We start from the raw sequence: 19156 nt of genomic DNA on the forward strand, positions 1-19156 counted from the left end.
AATCCTCCTACGAATATGGGCATGTGGAAGACCAAATTCGAAATTTGTTTTATTATCGATTTCCTATTTTGTAAAACTTTAACGAATTTTTTATAAACAAACTCAAGGATTTCAAAGCGAGCAACGGCAACATTGTACAGAAGAAACATTTTTATCTCCAGCGAGTGAGTCTCTGTTTTGGTAATTCTAAAGATAAGCTCATTTTAAAACTATTTTGCGATATTGCTGTTGAACTGAATTTTATGGTTTAAGAGCTGTTGAACTGAATTTTATGGTTAAGAAGTGAATTTTATGGTATTTAAAAAAATAAATAAAAAGAAAATCTGAAACATTTCATATTTTCTTTTTATTTATTTATTTGTTTGTTTGGTTAGATGTATTATAATCACATCGAATCTGTACGTTGCTATTCGCTTTAAATAACTGCGAAGTAAGTGTTGTGGAGACATTAGGTATTTTTTCGAGCAGGCAAGATGAAAAATTAGCAAACGCCTTCGCAGAGAATCGAACCACGGATCTCTGAAATACTGGCCTAGTGTGCAGAACCACTACACATGAAGGCATGCTAGGAAAGCGGGAGAAATACTTTATATACTCCCCATTTTAAAGGGCAACTGGGGTTATTAGGGGACCCAATCGCTAAATCTGGGTGCGGAGAATCATCATCCAACAACCCTTTCAGTTCGGGCGCCACTATAGAGACATTAGGATTTTCTTTAAACAGACAGGATGAAAAATTAGCAGAAGTCTTCGCCGGGAATCGAACCACGGACCTCTGGAATACCAGCCCAGTGTGCAGAACCACAACATCACGAAGGCACGCTAGGAAAGCGAGAGAAATACCTTATAGTGTAATCCCTAAACTTCCGATAGTCACGTATAGATACGTGTTAGTTTTGATCATCATTAGGATCAATTTCATACGGGTAAAAAAATATTTTAGTGAAAGTAAAAATCTGAAACTTCTATCCCAACTCTAAATGACGATTAACAAGCCACTAGCGAGCTTTAAGCTCGCAATAAAATCTAAAACTTTCCAGAAACTAAAGAACAGTTCAAATCTTTTCTTCAAAACCTGATAGTAGTGTAATCATAAAAAATATCTATCAACAGTTCTTAAATTTATTTTACTTAAAATTGTGTCTAATTTTTAGTTATGCAACATGTGAATTTGATCATATTAATATTCGTATATAATTAAATATAAAAATTCTATTTCTGTCTTTAAATGAATTGTAAAGTGACTTGAACTAAGCCTATATCTTAGGCATCGTTTGTGGGAATGTATTTAATGCTTTTGTATCGTAACTTCATTTGCTTTATTGTTCCTTTGCAAATTTACTTGAACACTGTTTTCCTTTTCATGCACTATTTAAAAAGTGACTAAAGAAATTCATTAAATGCCATTCCTGATATTTGAATTCGGATTTCGTAAATTTAAGCAAATTGTGAACAGTTCTCTAAGTTCAAATGAAAAAAACTGCAATCTGAAAACTTCACATGCAACTCTAAAGCTCCATAAACTTACCATTTAAATTTCAAACTTTTCAAAAAAACTTTTAACTACAAAATGGGAAAAATCTTAGAATTAGAAAAGAACTGTAATCTGACCTTGGTATAGAAATTTCATTTTAAAACCTGAATTTGTTTTAAGTAAAACAGCTGCGATAGGCCTAGTAGAATAAGAATTAGTCCCCTCCTCCAGAAATTAGAAAATATAAATATGTTTCTTTAAAATGAACTATTCAAAATGGTAGAGCCAAATGAAGTGAACAGAATATGCTATTAAATTATTTTACTGTAAATTAATGCACTCTGCTGCCTAGTGCACTTATTTTATAAAAAAGACCTAATTATTCAAGACGTAGCTATAAAGTTATTTTACTCTATCGCTCACGCTCAAGACTTGCAATTAACATCTTCCTGGTATGGCAATAATTTTTATGTTTTCAGGACGCGAAATTAGCGAAATGGAAAACAAGAAAACCTCGGAAAGGTTTCATTCGAGGTGATTAAAAACAAATAAACAGTATTCTTCCTTTGACAGCTGCATTCATTTTATGTAGAGTTTTGAATATTAAAATCTGATGTGAAATTAATACCTCTTTTTTATCATTTAAAATCTTCATGTTACATATTTATGATTCAAAAAATTGTGTTCCATTCTATAAAAGATCAGGTAGTTCTACTATCGACTAAAGACCTACCCAACCATTTGCAGGACAATCTATTTACCTCGCGATCCATCAAAAACACTTCAGAAAATCCGTTATTAGGAGTGAGCGAAGACTCCCGCTGTTGCCATCAGGGAGTTTTTCGAGAAGTTTTAGTCTTCTTGATGAGATTTGGGATGAAAGTCGGAACGTATATGGCTAAGTTTCTCAGAAAACTAAATTAGACGATCACCGTATGGCAACATGCTTTGAACGAAATGGGATTTCAGCATCCATTTCTGGAAATAACTTACAGAACAATTACAAAAGAATGGGATATTTTTTGGGGTCTACTTTAATGCATTTGGTATGAGCAAGGTTGTGAACAGGGGAGTTCTCTTTCTGTGATCGATCTTCAAATACACGAAAAATGCCTTTATGGTAAGAAATTTATGATTCTGTTTGACTTATTTAATACACACTATATGCGTAACATTTGTATATAAACTTCACATATAGAATTTTAACGATGATTTTAAAGTGAATTCAATTTGGTGTTCTTTCAACAGAGAGTTGAATTTTGAAAGATGTATTCAGAATCTTCAGTTAGAAATTTAAAAGCAGCTGTTTAAAAGCAAAAATTCGACTCTATTAAGCTGAAATTTTACTATATAAAAATACTGGATGGCATTAGCGTTTTCTACATTAACAGTTTTTGACATCTACAAATAAAAATCGTTGTTGCCAACGATGAGACTTGATAATTGTCTTCGAATTCTCTTCGTTATATTTGTCTTCCGTATTATAAATTTATCCTACTCCTTGTTAAAACGAAATAAAGCAAGTAAAATGTAATTTTATCTGTACTTCTTAATATATTTTTCAATGCGTGTAATTTTATATCATTATGGAACTGCATAAGTATACTAAGCAAAACAGGTTTCTAAATGCCTTAATATGGTTGCTGAAGAATAATTTTTAATTATTTCTTGTGTACACATTCGTCTGCATCGATAATTTTTAATGATAATGATGAAATGTGTTGAAATTTTACTGTAAAGTGTAGCTTATAATCATCTCTGTAGATTTCTTGCTTTTTTATTTTATTTAAATAGTAATGTACTTTTCAACTTATTGTTATTTTCTCATTTATACCATTTTGCATTCAAAAACGAAGTAAGAATAAACAGCAATGCTTTTCAAAAACTTATTTATTAGTTGAGTTTAATTTTGTTTCAAAACTGAAGATTTTGTTTTATCAGTTAGTAGCAATAAGTTTAATTTCTATTTATTTAAAAGTTAAACCCATTTTGTGATAGATTCAAAATTGGCATTTTCTGAATGTGATTCTTTTTCCCTTCCTTAGATTTATTTCTTGGTTTTAGAATTGATGAGTGTATGAGCATTTAGTGGAAAGTGTTGGAATGCATTCATTGTATGTTAAAGAAAATGTGTACTGAAAGAGCCTTCCTTTTTTCAGGTATTAGTTGGGAATTGCAGCTAAAAAATATTTTATAAACGAGAAGTGGGTTTTAAAAGATATGTTTTCTCTTTTCTTTCCTGCAAATGTTAGGTACGCAGATAAACTGCGGAGATAGAGTGTAATCTTATAGTTACTTTCTTTTCTTCTGATCTGGAATAATTTAAAAAGAGCACAACTTTAGAATTTCAGATACACAAAATAATTTAAAAAGAGCATATCTTTAGAATTTCAGATACACAGTCTCGCATGATAGAGATAATTTTTTTTAGGAACAATGTTGCCATTTCTCGTTTTGAAATCATTGAGTTTCTTAATCAAAAACTTATAAATGCTTTTGATTTCTATGAAATAGATAACAAAACAAATTCCAAATTCCGGCTTCTAGATGCCTACATTCGGGTGGATACGTACGTTATTCAAAATTTGACGGGTGTAAGTACCGTTATTTTATCACAATGCTAGAAGCATACATACATTTATGTAGATTCTTCATTATTTAATTTAATATCTTTCAATATAATACAGGGCGATAATATTTGGTAGTAACAATTTGAAAAGTGATTCAGACTTTTAAAGTTTTTGACGCAAAATGCCAAAATGAAAAACCCCCTTTAGGCTAAAATATAGTTGTAAAATTTAGTTCCAGCTGTAGGGTTGCTAAATTAAAATTTTGGTTTATACTTCTCTATATGTAGTAAGAACTTAAGACGAACTTTATATTTACAGAACTTTTATTTCCCCTGTTGCGGAAACCATGTTCCTCAAATTATCTAAGCGATTACAAATATGAGTACATCTCTGTAATCAATTATTAAGGAGCCATTATTTTAAATACTTATACACTGTCCATAATCTGCATATATGTGCAGTGGGCTTCTGGTCATAACATATTTATGCTTTGATCACTTTGTTTCAAATTGCATTTTAAAGTATCTAAACAAGCATATTTATCTGCTGTTTAGTCACTAAATCCTATGTTCTATATTTTCTTTTTAGGTATCAAATCGTTTGACTGATGCCATTATTTATAACACAGCAGTCAGCGCTAGCCACTTTGCTTCTCAGGGAAATCTTTGCAGTGAAATCTAAATTCTGCTGCCCGTTGCCTTCCTAAATTCTAAAACTTTTGCCGCCGCTGAATACTGCTGCTCAGTAGCTCCCATAAATGTTAAAGGTTTTGCCATCCCAAAATTTTGCTGCTTGATGCTTCTGTAAGTTACAAAAATTCTGCCGCCCGACAACATCGCCACGGTTTCATGGGCTTTGGCACAGGCCTTTGGTGACATAATGAATTCTTACTTGAAAGTCAGTATTCTGCTTTGATTAACGTCTGGTTTACCTAACGTTTGGGTCGTTTTTCAGCCATAAACAAGAAATTTGCTTTCAAGAACAAAAATTACAAATGTTCATAATTCTTGGTCTTTTTAAATAACTGCTAACAAACTCCAGTCTTCGATCCTGGTTTATTTAATTTGTTTAAAATATTCTTTTAATAACTCTATTTTGAAACGCGTATGTTTCTCGAAACATTCCGTAACTCTTCTGGATCTGAGTATTTTTGTGAGAAGGATATCCATCCACAAGAGCTGTTTTTTGCAACGTTTCTCGTCTGATTAACAGTGCCGTTTTGCACCAACCATTTCCCAAATGCTTAGTAATTTACGTCGTGCTTCCTTTTCCACAAAACTCGTAATTCAAAATATATGCAAATTGCATTAAACACCGTTTTATTTGCTATTTTTTATATCGTCTGTTCTTCAAATCAATGCTGTTTTTCAAAAAAGCACGTTTTTCTTAATTCGTTTTTTATTCTCTAACAACTGCAATATCAATATTTGGCCATTTTTTTCTGGCCTTTTCTCTTCATACTTCTGTTTGTAATAGAGATGGACAAAATTACTCATTTATGGGATCAGATCAGAACCGTTCACTCACTGAAATGAATCGGTTCTTTTTTATGACTCACCGCTCACTAACAACAATACCCTTGGTGAAAAATATCTGGAATGAGAGGTAAAGCAAGAGTTGTTCGGAAGGATTGACGAAGAGCGGAAAGACTCGAAGGAACAGCGGGATCCGAACTAGTTAACGGGAGGGGGTTGGAGCGAAGACCGAAAAGAACCGCGTGAGTCATGGGATCGGAAGAATCAAACGCCAACTCTCTGAACTGATTTCTTTTAACTGTAGTTTTGGGATTACCTAAAAGCTCGTTCTGCACAGAACTAGTAATGAAGTTCTAGAATAAAAATTTCTCAAACATTTGGTAAATCATAAAAATTAAACTCACTTTTAACACGGAAGAATAATCATTATTTTCTCCTCTAAACTGAGAATTGAACTTTTCTGGCACACTTCAAACTTCGTTCTGACATTTTTTCGGAAATCGGTCGTTCGCCTTCTCAGAAAATTGAATCAGTTCATGATAATAGTAGATCTCTGTTTCTAGCGCGCTTCCATCAATAACTGTCCATAAACTGTAAAAGAGCTACAATTCCATTTTCTCGAGTCAGAATAAACCCACTTATGGAGTGGATCGTCCAAATCTAATTTGTAGTAACGAATTACATTGTTTATTGTATGATGAACTGTAAGTCTACGTTTAGCATTGACATGAATTAATGTAATAACCTCTGTTAATGTTTCAGTTATTTTAGTAATACTTGAGAACTCTCGTGTGTGCTTTCCAACACAGTTTCGTCGTCGTTGTTATTTACCCCCTTCTTCATAATCCCGTTATTCATCTATGCGACAAATACTATTCATTATCAAATTCATTAGTGTTCGATCTGATGCCCTCAATCACAATTGTTCAGTTCCCGCTAAAGTGACTCCACTTCCTTAAGAGATTGTTGTCTGAATTCAAGAACGAATGTGTATAACGGGAAACCTCAGAAAAAAGTGAAACGTATTGCGTTAAGTGAAAACCCGATCGTTTATATATTGAAAATCAAGCCTTTGTATTATTTCTAAATCATTCTCAATCATCTATTATTTATATTTTGCTGAATTAAAATTTAGTTTGTGCTGAAATTTTCAAACTGGGCTAATCGGTCAATCTAGACTAATCGAAGCCGGACTATGTGAGATATTCCCATATTTTTTTTAATTGCCTTAAATTCCCTCATTTGAAATGCGACAAGGAAAAGAGGTAATCCTCAGTCGACCAATTAGAATTACTATTTATTTCCTATATCATAGATTATATTTTATTATTATTTATTTTCGTTATTTTTCAACAAAACTTTAATATCATATTCTAGAAATCAGAGATCGTAGAGACTGAAATGATGGTTTATAGAAAACGCAAGTGCAATTCTCAATTTTTTTGTATTTCTCTCTAAATTACGTTTCCCGACGAAATTCTAAGCATTTTACGGTGAAACCTTTACACCAGTAAAACTCTTCCTATTAGCAAAGAATTAATCATAACAAAAGTCAGGTAAATCCCAGATTCTTTGACTTCAACCGAAATTATAAAAAAGCAGATTTCTGGAATGCAAAATATCACAATGGTATTAGGAATCGAATTCTGATATCATTCTGATTCATCTTAGATTTCACATATGAAAATTAACTGCTAAGTCTTGTAAGATCTCGCGTTGTCCTTCCCATCCATGCATATGAAATTTACTTATTCTTACATGCAGATGAAAGTAGATTGTATAGTTGCGTCCAAATACGTGAGATGAGGGAAAATATGTAACTTATTATTTCAATGAATCATTAGTACGTGCATTAATAGTAAAAGATGTCGCCCCTCTTCTGCGTTTCAGCGAGTCACATTTGAAGACCTTTGAAACTGTAACTTTGGAAATGGTAAACACTGATTGTGCAACCATTCACCGGAGAACAATATTGATGAAGCTAATGGAACCTCCTAATGATACCTTCGTCTGATAAATCTATGATGCCGACTAGTGTTTTGCATGGCAAAGATGCTGCTGTTAAAACGGTGAATAAACAGAAGCTTAATGATTCTGAAATAATGCACGTTAAGGGTGTTCTCGAATTAATGCTTTCATTTATCAATTTATACAGAAAGAGATTAGATACTTTTGTTATCTGTAGGCTTTTCAAGTTTTCTTAGCGTTTCTTGTAGTTTAAATATATGGATTGATTATGCAGAATGAGGATTTAGACCTTCATTATGCACTGCGAAAGAATTTTATATAAATTAACAATGCATTTGTTTTGCATTATCCGTTCATTATCTAAGAAAATTAAGACGTACGGATAATCAAACAACTCAAATGCGAAATGGGAATTAAGTTGGAAAAAATTGCCTGTCTAGAACCAAATTTACGTGTTTTTAATTAAAACTAGACTTTTCCGTTAATAAGTAAGGAAGTTTCTATATAACCGTAAGCATCTGAAAAAAATAATAATTGTTCAAAAGCCCTGATTGACAGGTATTTTTATAGACTATTATATTTTTGGAAACATGAAATGTGAAAACTCAACTGTATTTAAACAGAGATCATCTGCTTGTTACTTCGGAATAGGCACTTCAAGGTCATTTTCCTTTTCTGACTTGCCTTGTAAACATGGTAGCGATTACTAAGGAAGGCTATTGAGTCCTCTAATTTGCTAAAATTCCCTATTCCCCTCCCTGCATTGATGACAATTCATGTTTATCATCGTAAATGAAGAGAGGGTTGCTAGGGTCTTGAAATGTCTATTTTAAAGTAACAGACTGTATTTGAACGAGCTAATCCTTTAACCCCATGAGAGCCCGCAAAGAAAGAATGTCTTTATTCTTTACACATTGAAGTAAATTTCTAGCATAAAACCCTTTTAATAAGCTTAAGAATTCAGAGATATTGAATGAGTTAATATGGCATTTAATTATCGTAATTTACTCATGCATCTCCCTCCTAATTTTATCGCATAAAATTTTAGAGGGAAAAACTATGCGAGCAATTTAATTTCGAAAGGAGTCGGTTACTCTAAGAACGCAAAATATGAAAAGCATTTCACGAATAAGCTGCCTGTAACTTATTTAAAAGAAGTCTTCATTCCATTACGAATACACAGTAATAGTAACATTAACCTATCTAATAAAATATCTTCATTCCTACTTCTCTGTATCTTCAACCTGGTCCGCTATTGTTGTCTGCTGCTAATCCTAAGTCTCAAATCATTTAGTGGTGTTTGTGTGTGCTGCGTGTTTCGTCTACTACAGGTTGCAAGTCATCGCTATCGTCACTGTTATCATAGTCTTCATCGTCGTTTAGTCTATGTTCCCACGTGCAATGATTTCTATCAGGATCAAGAACATTTAATACATTTGTTTTCTTGAACCTCTTTGGTATTATTGCTTCATCAGTCAGAGCCCATGCCCCCCCCCCAAATTCCACCAGAAAATCAATTAGTAAGTCGAAAAAATTCACTGCGTGGAAAAGGCCATTTTAAAATTTAGGAAAGCAAAGAGAAACTTTTCTAAACCTCGTGCTAAAAACGGAGAGGGGAGAATATGCGAGGAGGAAAAAGCACGAGTAAATGTGATATATACTATACGTGTAAAACAAATTATTGTCATAAGTAGATATAAAAATTACTTTTGATGGGCGTTATATTTGTACATGCCCCTCACTTATGTAATTACGATAAAATCTTCTTAGAGCTTCATTAAATCCTTGTTGTTTATTTAAAAAACCCTGCATATTGCCACGGAATGGTGGAAGAAAATAAAGTTGAGACTTTTCTTCCTCGCAGTACTGAATTATTCAGATACAGTTACATTACTCTAAGCAATATCTGTTTCAATTCACCGGGGAAAGAAACATAATCGTATGATTTGCAATGCAAAAGAACTTTAGTTTTCAGAAACATGCTAAGGAGCAGATAAAAGGATTTTTATCTTGCTCATAATAAATGTGCGTAGAAATACTTAAACCTTTTATGAAATAAGTAAGAGATAGAATCTTTTTGTTCCTATTGCGAAGATTATATTTAAGATTTTTAGATGTCACCTTTGTAAATGCACTGCTACTTTAGCTTAAAAACTTACATTTTTTTTAGAAAAATAAACTTTCATTTTTTATGTTTAAAGTTTTTTTTTATTTATTTATTTTTCAGATTACGATGGATCCACTCAAAGCTTATCAATAAGTGATGGTAAATATTCTTATTCCTTTTATAGCTCGAAAAATCTAATCTTTATTTCTAAAATATTTCTAAAATATCTTTAATCGCATGGAGCAAATTAAGCTTTCTCATGGAATCAGAATCATAAAAATACCTCAATATCAAAATTTCGGTAAATTCGTTTTGAATAACATATGAACTTAGTCATGTAATGAAATTAATGATATTTCCTTTCTTTCTTACTCTTGATGTATACAGAGGTCATGCAATAAAATTCTGTTTAACTCTTTTTCATAATTTTCTTTCACTTATACGAAGGTCAATCTGAAGTCTCTGAGATGCAGCTAAATGGTACAAGTTAAACTTATCAAACCTTAGTGGTGTGCAAATATGTTTCTTCCAATATGAATGCATATTTGGAGTTTGCCGTGTTTTTTCAAAAATTAAATGCTTCTCGCTACCCGTTTCTTGGAATCAATGAAAAACATGTTTTTATAGTTTCATGAATCTGATCTTCAGAATGTAAATGACGGCCACGTATGTTTGTTTTAGATTAAAAACTAGCCAAAAGTTACTCATACGAGGATAATAAGGTGGCTTCTGTCATTTTAATATGTTTTTGTTCAAGAAATTCAAGTCAGTCTCGCTGAATGAAACGATGCTTTATCATGAGCCTTCCAAGTTTCACTTCTTAAAATATTTCTGGAAGACATTGAGTGGTGAACCAATTAGCTATAATTGTTTTCTGTCCCTGGAAACTTGATGGCTTTGGCCAGTCCTACGCTTTTGAAGAAAACAGCATACATTATTTTTTACGCATGTTGTCTGCCCGTCTCTCATAAATTTCAGTTACCTACGTATTTCTCGACACTTTTTGATAAGCCTGTAGTTTGTTAATGTTGTAATTTCTTCTTTCATTTTCTCTTCTCCTGCAAAGATCCTAACCTAAAATACTAACAAATTAATGTTTTTCCCCCATTGTTGATTTGGGTTCATCTTTAAAAGCCCATACTTTACTTTCTTGAGTTGTTGTAACGATAAAAAAAAAGTTATGTACATTTCATTACCAGTTAAAATTTTTGGAAATATGCGGTACCCTCCATCATTAAAAAAAGATAGTATTGGTTCAGACACGATCTGCGTTTTGGTGCTCTGTTAATTTATGGGAGATGCAACGGCAAACTAATTTTTTCATATGCAGTTTTTCATGGAATTTTGTGCATACATGCGGATCCAATGTTAAGCTCCTTCTTAAATCATTTCATAGGTACAACAATTATCATTGATTAACATTTCTTGTACAACTTCTTTGTATATTTTTTTGTATGTAGACATTGAAGGCATTCTGGAACTTTAAAATCCCAGAAAAATTATAACGCGATAATGCTTTTGTCTGAACTCCATTTTCCTTTCTTTCAAAATTTATTCTTCTATAGATAAATTGCAGCTGTTGCCACAAACTATCGTCTGTGAGCATAAATGGATCCAAATTTACACATCTAACAAACAGTTTTCTTTTAGCGCGTATAATCTGCCCATCTCTCATAAATTTCAGAGTTGCCTAAATATTTCTCGACACTTTTTGATCAGCCTCTATTTTGTTAATGTTGCCATTTCTTTCTTTCATTTTCTCTTCTCCTGCAAAGAAACCTAAAATACTGCTAATTAAATAATATAGGCAATTGACATTATAATGTTCTTTCTCTCCAGATACATTTTGAGGACATCACAATAAAATCAGCAATAAGCTTCAACGGTACTAATATTTTGTGATTTATTTTAAAGACAATAATAGTGACGCTGTCCTACAGCCAAAAAAGTAAAACTTGAATCTTTTTACTGCATATATTCTTTGCAAGTATTTCCTTAGAAACTCGTCCAACTTTTATATTATATTAAAATTTGTTGATAATACTTAGACGTAAATTTCCATTTAATAGTTACCTTTATTAACTAATAGTATGCTGCAAATTGGGGTCTGTTTACTGTAAATTGCCTAAACTCTATAAAAAGAAATTGGAATGATCTTAAAAGCATTTTCAGTATCTGATTCTGATATCAAGGATAATCATTTGTAGGGTATTTCCTTCTCTCCCGTTTGCCTCATTACATTTCTTTTCGTGTTTGTCTAGTGATGTTTCTTAGTAAAATCTAATCATATGAGTTGCAATTGTTTTTACACTTGTTATTATAGATGAAATTTTGTATATATGCTCAACTAGACATAATCGAAAAGATGGTATACTATTTTAAATCTAATTTTATAATTTTTGTATTATTTCAGAATCTTCTAGAAAAGGAAAAAACACTTGGTCCCTCTTACGATTAGTAAGTAGCTCAGTAGTTATTACTACCACTACAATATATGTATACTAATAGATATGTAAACGTTAAAAAGACATACCTCAAATAATATAAATGTAAACTGCAGAAACAGCTTTTTTTTTCTTTTATTGCAGCGCAAAACAAACTGAATTTTGCTTCTTAAATACTTAGAATGTCCAGCTTCTTTAGATTAGTACGATTGTCAGAAAAGTTTTTTAAATTTATATATATGTATTACTTGCATTTACATATTTTAGAAAGTCCTTACAGCTGTATAATTATTAAATGAAAAGGGATACTAAATTTACATTGACCTAGATGTTAAGCTAATTGGAAATAAATTTAACTCTTTCATCCACTGTATAAATTTTTAGATGCTGCTGTAACTTTGCAGTTTGCAAAGGCGTGGTTAATTATGGTGTACAAAAATTTCATAATTCATATGACAGTGTCTAGAAATCAGGCTATCTGAGACATATTTCCATGTGCGACACATTAGTTTTAAATCTTTCTGTTCTTTACTTTTGATCCTGACATATAGAAAGTACGCAGAAGATCTAACTTTTTAACATTTTAAATGACAGTGAAACAACACTTTTGTTAATCCAAACATAGAAAGAATCTGTATCTCCGAGAATTTTACATTGACGAGACTGCAGAGTATTGCGGAGAGAAATCTAGAAACAGTGCGGAAAAACTAGAAACAGTTATAAAATGAAAACACTTTGGTTCAGGAAATTTAAACAATATTTATGGTAGTATAAATTGAGTTGCTTGTTGTCAGTTTCTGTTACCTTATTTTCAACTACAGTCCTAAATCAAATCACACACATGGAATTGTAATTATAATATCGCAGATTTATTTCTAAAACGCATACTTATTTGAAAATTATACGTTTAATTTGTATAACAAAAAATCCAACCCCAAAATAAGCCTAAACGCTTATTTTTAGCCCAGAATCCTATTAGTCTCAAAGTACGATTTTGGACTAATTCGCTTTAAATGCGTTTTTTCACTTTTCATTTGTGTCTGTTGCCATTCGCCAAAATGTAAGATATTTATCTTTCAGATTAATATGTTATATATTAACAAACTAAGCTATTTAAAAGCAATAGATGCGTTCTTAAGAGTATTACTTTTCATCAGATTGATATAAATAAAAATGCGTTTAATTCATACTACATTTAACTGAAATCACTAAATATTTTTATAAAAATACGTATATATATATATGTGTGTGTAAGATAAAAATATATGAATCAAAATTATACTTTAAACTATAAACATTAATTCGTCCTCTGTATTCTAAAATCGTAATAACTTCTCTGCATTGCGTCATTTCTAGATCACTCTATGGCCCGCGCAGCTCTGAGGACATAATAATTGGGAACTTAAAGTGCCATTGTAAACCAAAACTTTTTTCTCTTCGCCGTGCTTCCATCTTTCATAACTACGCACTTCAGCTTTTGCTCTTTGCTGTGCTAAAGTGTAATTTCGCTGGCTTGCTTTCTATCTCAACAATATCAAAGATGTAAATCTCCTGTGGAAAGGCACGATTAGAGTGCCATGGAATTAAAACTGCCTCGACTGCCAAGTTCTTTAGATATTACCAAGTTAGCATTACTATCATACTACGCAATCAAAATCTTTTTCAATATGGGTCTAATCACGCATCTACAGTCTTCCGTCTTTTCCTTTGCTTTTGTTATGACATATATATATATATATATATATATATATATATGTATATATATATATATGTATATATATATATATATGTATAAAGGAACTTTGCAATATTGATGGTGTAGAACGTAGAATGTTGAAATTATAATGAACAGCAAGAAGTTTGATGGCGTAGAATGCTAACCCATAATGAATAGGAAACTGGCACCCGAGGCACATTAAATCTTCATTTTATTTCAGTAAACATGTTGCGGCCACAAAAATGTTGGCACATTATTTGTGCATATTTCAATAGGTTTACATTTTTGATAATTCTGCAGTAAAAAAAAGCAGCAGACAGCAGTAGCGAGCATATGTGTGTATGTTCGGGATGGTATCTTACTTCAGATTGAGTTAATTTTGGTTCTCAATACATTTTGATTGGATAACTAATACTGCTGCAAAGTTATTTTTGGCTGTTTGTGTTTTAGTTCCACCATCAGAATTACGGAAGAGTCATATGACATGGATTAGTCTCGAAATGACGCAGTGAAAAGAGAAATTACTATATTTAGAATAACTGAAGGGAAATTAATTTACCTTGCTAATTTAAATTATAATTTTTATCTTTTACGTATTCTTTATTTTTCTTACATATATATATTTACTTTCAAGGATAAAGGAGCTGTATAATGTTCCGAAGTTAGTCCAATATACATTCATCTAGTATTCAATAAAATGTTTCGCTGTTCCACCTGAACTATCTCTATTGATAATCTCTACTGATAAACCATATTAAACTTTTAGAGCCTTTCGGGTGATCGTTAAAAGCTGAGCCCTTTTAGATTTTATTTTATCATTTTTAATACAACGTTGATTTCTCTAAAGATTGAAAATATAATTAAATGAAACTTTACGCCTTAAATCTGCGATATTTTTTGCATCCGCTATTTTTAGTCCGAAAGAGCTATAAAAAATGCATTTTATTCAAATTTTCGGTTACTTGAAACAATTTTGACAGTCGCTCACATCATCTGAACGTTTGGAGGTTTCTATTCTTAAGGCACAGCATATTTCACTATTTTTTTACACTTTATAATGTATTTCTCCCGCCTTCCTGGCTTGCCTTCGTGGAGTAGTGGTTCTGCACGCTGGGCTGGTATTCCAGAGGTCCGTGGTTCGATTCCCGGCGAAGGCGATTGCTCATTTTTCATCTCTCCGGCTTTTCCAATTAACCTAATGTCTCTACAACTTTAACAATGCTTTTCTTTAAATTCGGAAAGTGATTGGGGATTCCTTGTCATTGCGCTTTGAGAGACATCATAAATCCGCCTCTGAGCATTGGTCCACATTAACTCATATAATCGCGGTTCTAATGCATTCAGTGCATTTGCTATTTTAGGATGGATGTCTAAAATGTCATCTATTTATTATAACTGCTGCACCATAAATCATGCAAAAGGAATTAAATCAACTCCCGATTAACCGGGATAATACTATGGACATTATTATCCCAATTAACCGGCGTAATATCGGTATAACTACCGTGATTACCTCAAAATCACGGTAATCGACGCATAACGGTAGATTACAAAAAATGAAATATGCAGCTGAAACTGTCGGTAATAGAATAGAATAAATTAATATTAAGTCAGTAATGAATCTAATAATTTTAATACCTGCAGGAAGTATGATTTTCGTATGTACAGATCTATGATGGCAAATAATAATGTGCATTGGTATACTATCATTTCATAATAAGGAATTCTGTAATAGCATTGTATAATAGTGTAAGAAGTGCAGAAGAGCAATGGCAAACGTTATGCACCTTTCAGCTTTGGTTTCAGCTTCGGTCACGGTTGACAGTTTGTTGACTACTCTTAGCTCAGATACAAAACCCATGAGCTCTGTCAGTGGCTTAGTAGTAGTACACTTCTACATTTCATAATTCTATTGTATAATGTCAGAGTGATAAATAGCATTTTGTTCGAAGATTAGATAGTCAAAAAACATAGGAGAAATTATTTTCTTTTTCTCACATGATTGATAGAAATCAAAACATATGACATTCATGTTTGTTTCAATGAAACCAAATGCTTTACTTCAATCAATTTTAATAAATCCTTCATCTTATTAACGCTTGAATTTATTGCAAGAAGTAAATATCGTCTTATTTATTTATAATGCGCAAATATTCTCCATTTTTAACGAGCAACCTCTTATTTACGACGCGCAACCACCAGCTAACCATTCTTTTTTATCTCGCTGCTTGGTGAAAACTTCTTGCAAATGAATGCCTCCAAGGACAATACATTCATAAATCTGCTAAAAAACAAGTTGCTAAATCCTCTCACTTTATTCTCCAGTGTCTATTGGTTTTTCACTTGCAGCAAGGTACGTAATAGTTGAAAAGCTGCTAATTTCGTCCTACGTGCAATGCTTAAATGGACAGTAGCTATCAGATCATCTCTGCAGTTGTTTGCTGACATCAAATTTTTATCACAGTGTTCCTCAAACTTTCGTAAATCAGTATGTTCTGCGCACCACCTTACGCTTGTTTCTTTCGAAAGCAATTTTTTAACGTATGTTACAACCAGTATACACATATTTTTAAAATAAAGTTAGTTAAAATTCGTTTTATATCGGTATTAAGTTAATAGAAGAGTAAAATGCTTCTTTTTAATAATTCAAGGCAGTTAGAGTTTGGATAATCCTTATCTTATTAGCAAAATAAATAAATAAATGTTGGTATTCTCATTAATGGATGTACTTGCCGGTTCTTGCTCAGCGTTCGGTGTTTGGATATATACTGGTAATTTAAGTTTGAAATCGACACACATATCTAGTCGATTTCGATATTTTATTTTTACTTGAGTTAGTAGTGCAAACCATTTCTTACTCAGACGTAGAAGGAACCTTAATCGTAATTTTTAAAGCACCATTGTAGAATTCGCTATATTCTATTTTCATTGGTAAAGAGGTTCAAAAATTAACCATACCTTCTGCTTGAAACTTCACTGTAAAGTTCGGTGTCAATAGGCAGTTCAATAATTTTTTCTGTTTCATTCAGTGACAATTTGTTATTTTCGAAGTGGCAATGGAATGGATCAAGAACCAATGAAAATTTGTTATATTTATAACTTAGAAAATGAATTACAAATTGTGACGTTTCAAATTGAGTTTCGAGATACAAATATATGGGCATTGAAAATAGTCAAAGAATTACCTTGCAGAGATTTAGTTCATTTAGTTTTAAGCATACAAACGAAATATATGCCACCGCAAGAATTAATGTAAAATCTTTCGTTATTTCTTGCTGATGAAATTAAAGGCCTTTTCAGCAAATCCAGAAGGACCGCTTTTGTTTCGCGGACCACAGTTTCAGAAATGTTGTCGCATGAGCTTTCTTGAACTTGCGTGCATTTAAAAATATAGACAGAAGGCATGACACTAGTGTAACTTAACTGTCTTACTTCCCGATTAACACAAGTGACAGAGCCAGGACAAGGGTGAGGACTAGCCTCAGGGAAACGGTCGGGAGAGGTGCCAAATTAGTTGCGAAATTTTAGAAATACCTGATTACCTTATTGATACCTGAAAGTTATGATTCTTAATTTCCAATTCTGAAAAGCATCCAGAATAACCGTTTCAAAATAGATCATTTAAAGCAATAAAAGAACGTTATATGCTTTAGGACTAGTGCCCTCGCATGCGTTTCCTTAATTTATTAACCAAACAAAATCACAAATCTTATTAATTGTTAGCTATGAAATAATTAAAGCGACAGATAAAAATTATTATTATGTAATTTTCAACTCGCCATTATTACTATTTATTTATTATAAAATTTATTTTCCAATCTACAAGGCTAAATATCTGGGAAAAATAAGGCTACATTTCACTTTGAAAAATAAGTGTACTTTCTAGTCAATGTGAATGACCCCAATGGTGTTTAAAGTAAACGTTGAAAATGGTGACTTTCAGCATTGTTGCATTTCTGAGTACGAGTTACGACTTATTCCACACTTCGTACCAAAGTGACCAATGGGATTTTTGTGCACACTTCTTGAATCTCATCCCAAAGTGAGTCAAGGTTACTTGGTTTACAACACACCTTATCTTTTACTGTGTCCTATTAAAAAAATCGAGCGGTGTAAGGTCTGGAGAGCGTGCAGGAAACTCGACTAGTTCCCTGCGTCCTATCCTCTCTCTGGCTTGGTACATTATCACTCACCACTAGCACTTACACCACTTGCACGTAACATTTGCCTTGAAGATTTTTGTCGCAAACGTTGAAGCACTTCCAGCATTGGAACTGAAGAATCATCACAATTAGCTCCGAGAGGTCGTCCTAATCGGCCTTTCTGCACATCTCAACTGTTCCATAAATTCCATAAACCTCGAATTTTTCTCTTAGAAGTGTAATTGTTAACCTTGAAGGTGGATCAGTTCCATACTCACATCTCCACCGTCGTTGAACCACAGAAACATTCTCAAACGTCCAGTACCACTCTGTTTTTGAAAGCTCAAACGTACTCCCGCCATATGCATGTTATTCTCTTCGAACTAACTGGGTTGCACAGCTAGATCAGCGAATCAGCTGCCATCTGTTAACATAAAATTATGTTTTCTTATAAATCTAACCTTGCAGATAGGAAAATATTTTTTTACTTGAGTTCAAAATGTGTGTACGTTTTTCTGACGTACCCTGTAGTTTTAAAAATTCCTCTATTTTAACAATTTTGGTCACCAAAGCAAAACCAGTTTTTTTTAATATATATCAAGAGAAGTTCATTTGAGTTAAATCATATTTGAATTCGGAAATTGTGTTAAGAATATTTTTAATATAGTGAATTGATAATGCTAGGTTCAAATAAGCTCCAGAAAACTTAAGCTATAAAAAACAATTCGTGCGTTTTTAAAAACAAAATCTTCTTTTGCCTGAATAGAAACTTTTAAATATGACTTTTTTATCAAATAAAAGGTAATTAAAAATTACCTTTTCATTTAAAAATACTAAATTATTATATGTACTGGTTTTCTGAACCCATAAATTTATATTATAAGAAGTTTCGTGTGATTAATTATTTCGTGTGACCTGTGTTGAATATAAAAGCATGCAGATACAGTACATTTGAGAGTATATTAGGGAGCTCATTTGCTGTTTTGGCCTCAGATGAAAAGTACCTAGCCACGGATTGACCAGTGATAACATCCACGGTTAACTCAAAGCCAAATTTACATCAAAACGCTTTAAAAATGTGCAAGAAAGTGGTATAATCCGTATTACAACTAAAAGAATGGGTTTCAAATGGTTCGATTCCTAAAGTCATTTGGCTATATAAATTAAATCAGTATCGAAATAAAAGAGAACATACTCTAAATCAGTGTTTCCGAAACTTTTCTCATCGTGGAATACTTTGTAAGTTCTGAAACGTTTAA

General features: G+C 32.3%; 1 protein-coding gene across 1 annotated transcript in view; it reads left to right on the forward strand.

The window, feature by feature from the left end:
* Positions 1–19156, forward strand: part of LOC118180869 (uncharacterized) — a 778920-nt gene that overhangs the window by 564882 nt on the left and 194882 nt on the right. The window contains exons 10-11 of the mRNA XM_085820677.1: positions 9715–9753; positions 12008–12051. Coding sequence (XP_085676803.1) covers positions 9715–9753; positions 12008–12051 — 83 coding nt within the window. The remainder of the gene's footprint in view (positions 1–9714; positions 9754–12007; positions 12052–19156) is intronic.

This window comes from Stegodyphus dumicola, chromosome 7 (genome assembly GCF_044657685.1).
Source record: "Stegodyphus dumicola isolate Sdum_Otavi_A_Nest chromosome 7, ASM4465768v1".
NCBI lineage: Eukaryota > Metazoa > Arthropoda > Arachnida > Araneae > Eresidae > Stegodyphus > Stegodyphus dumicola.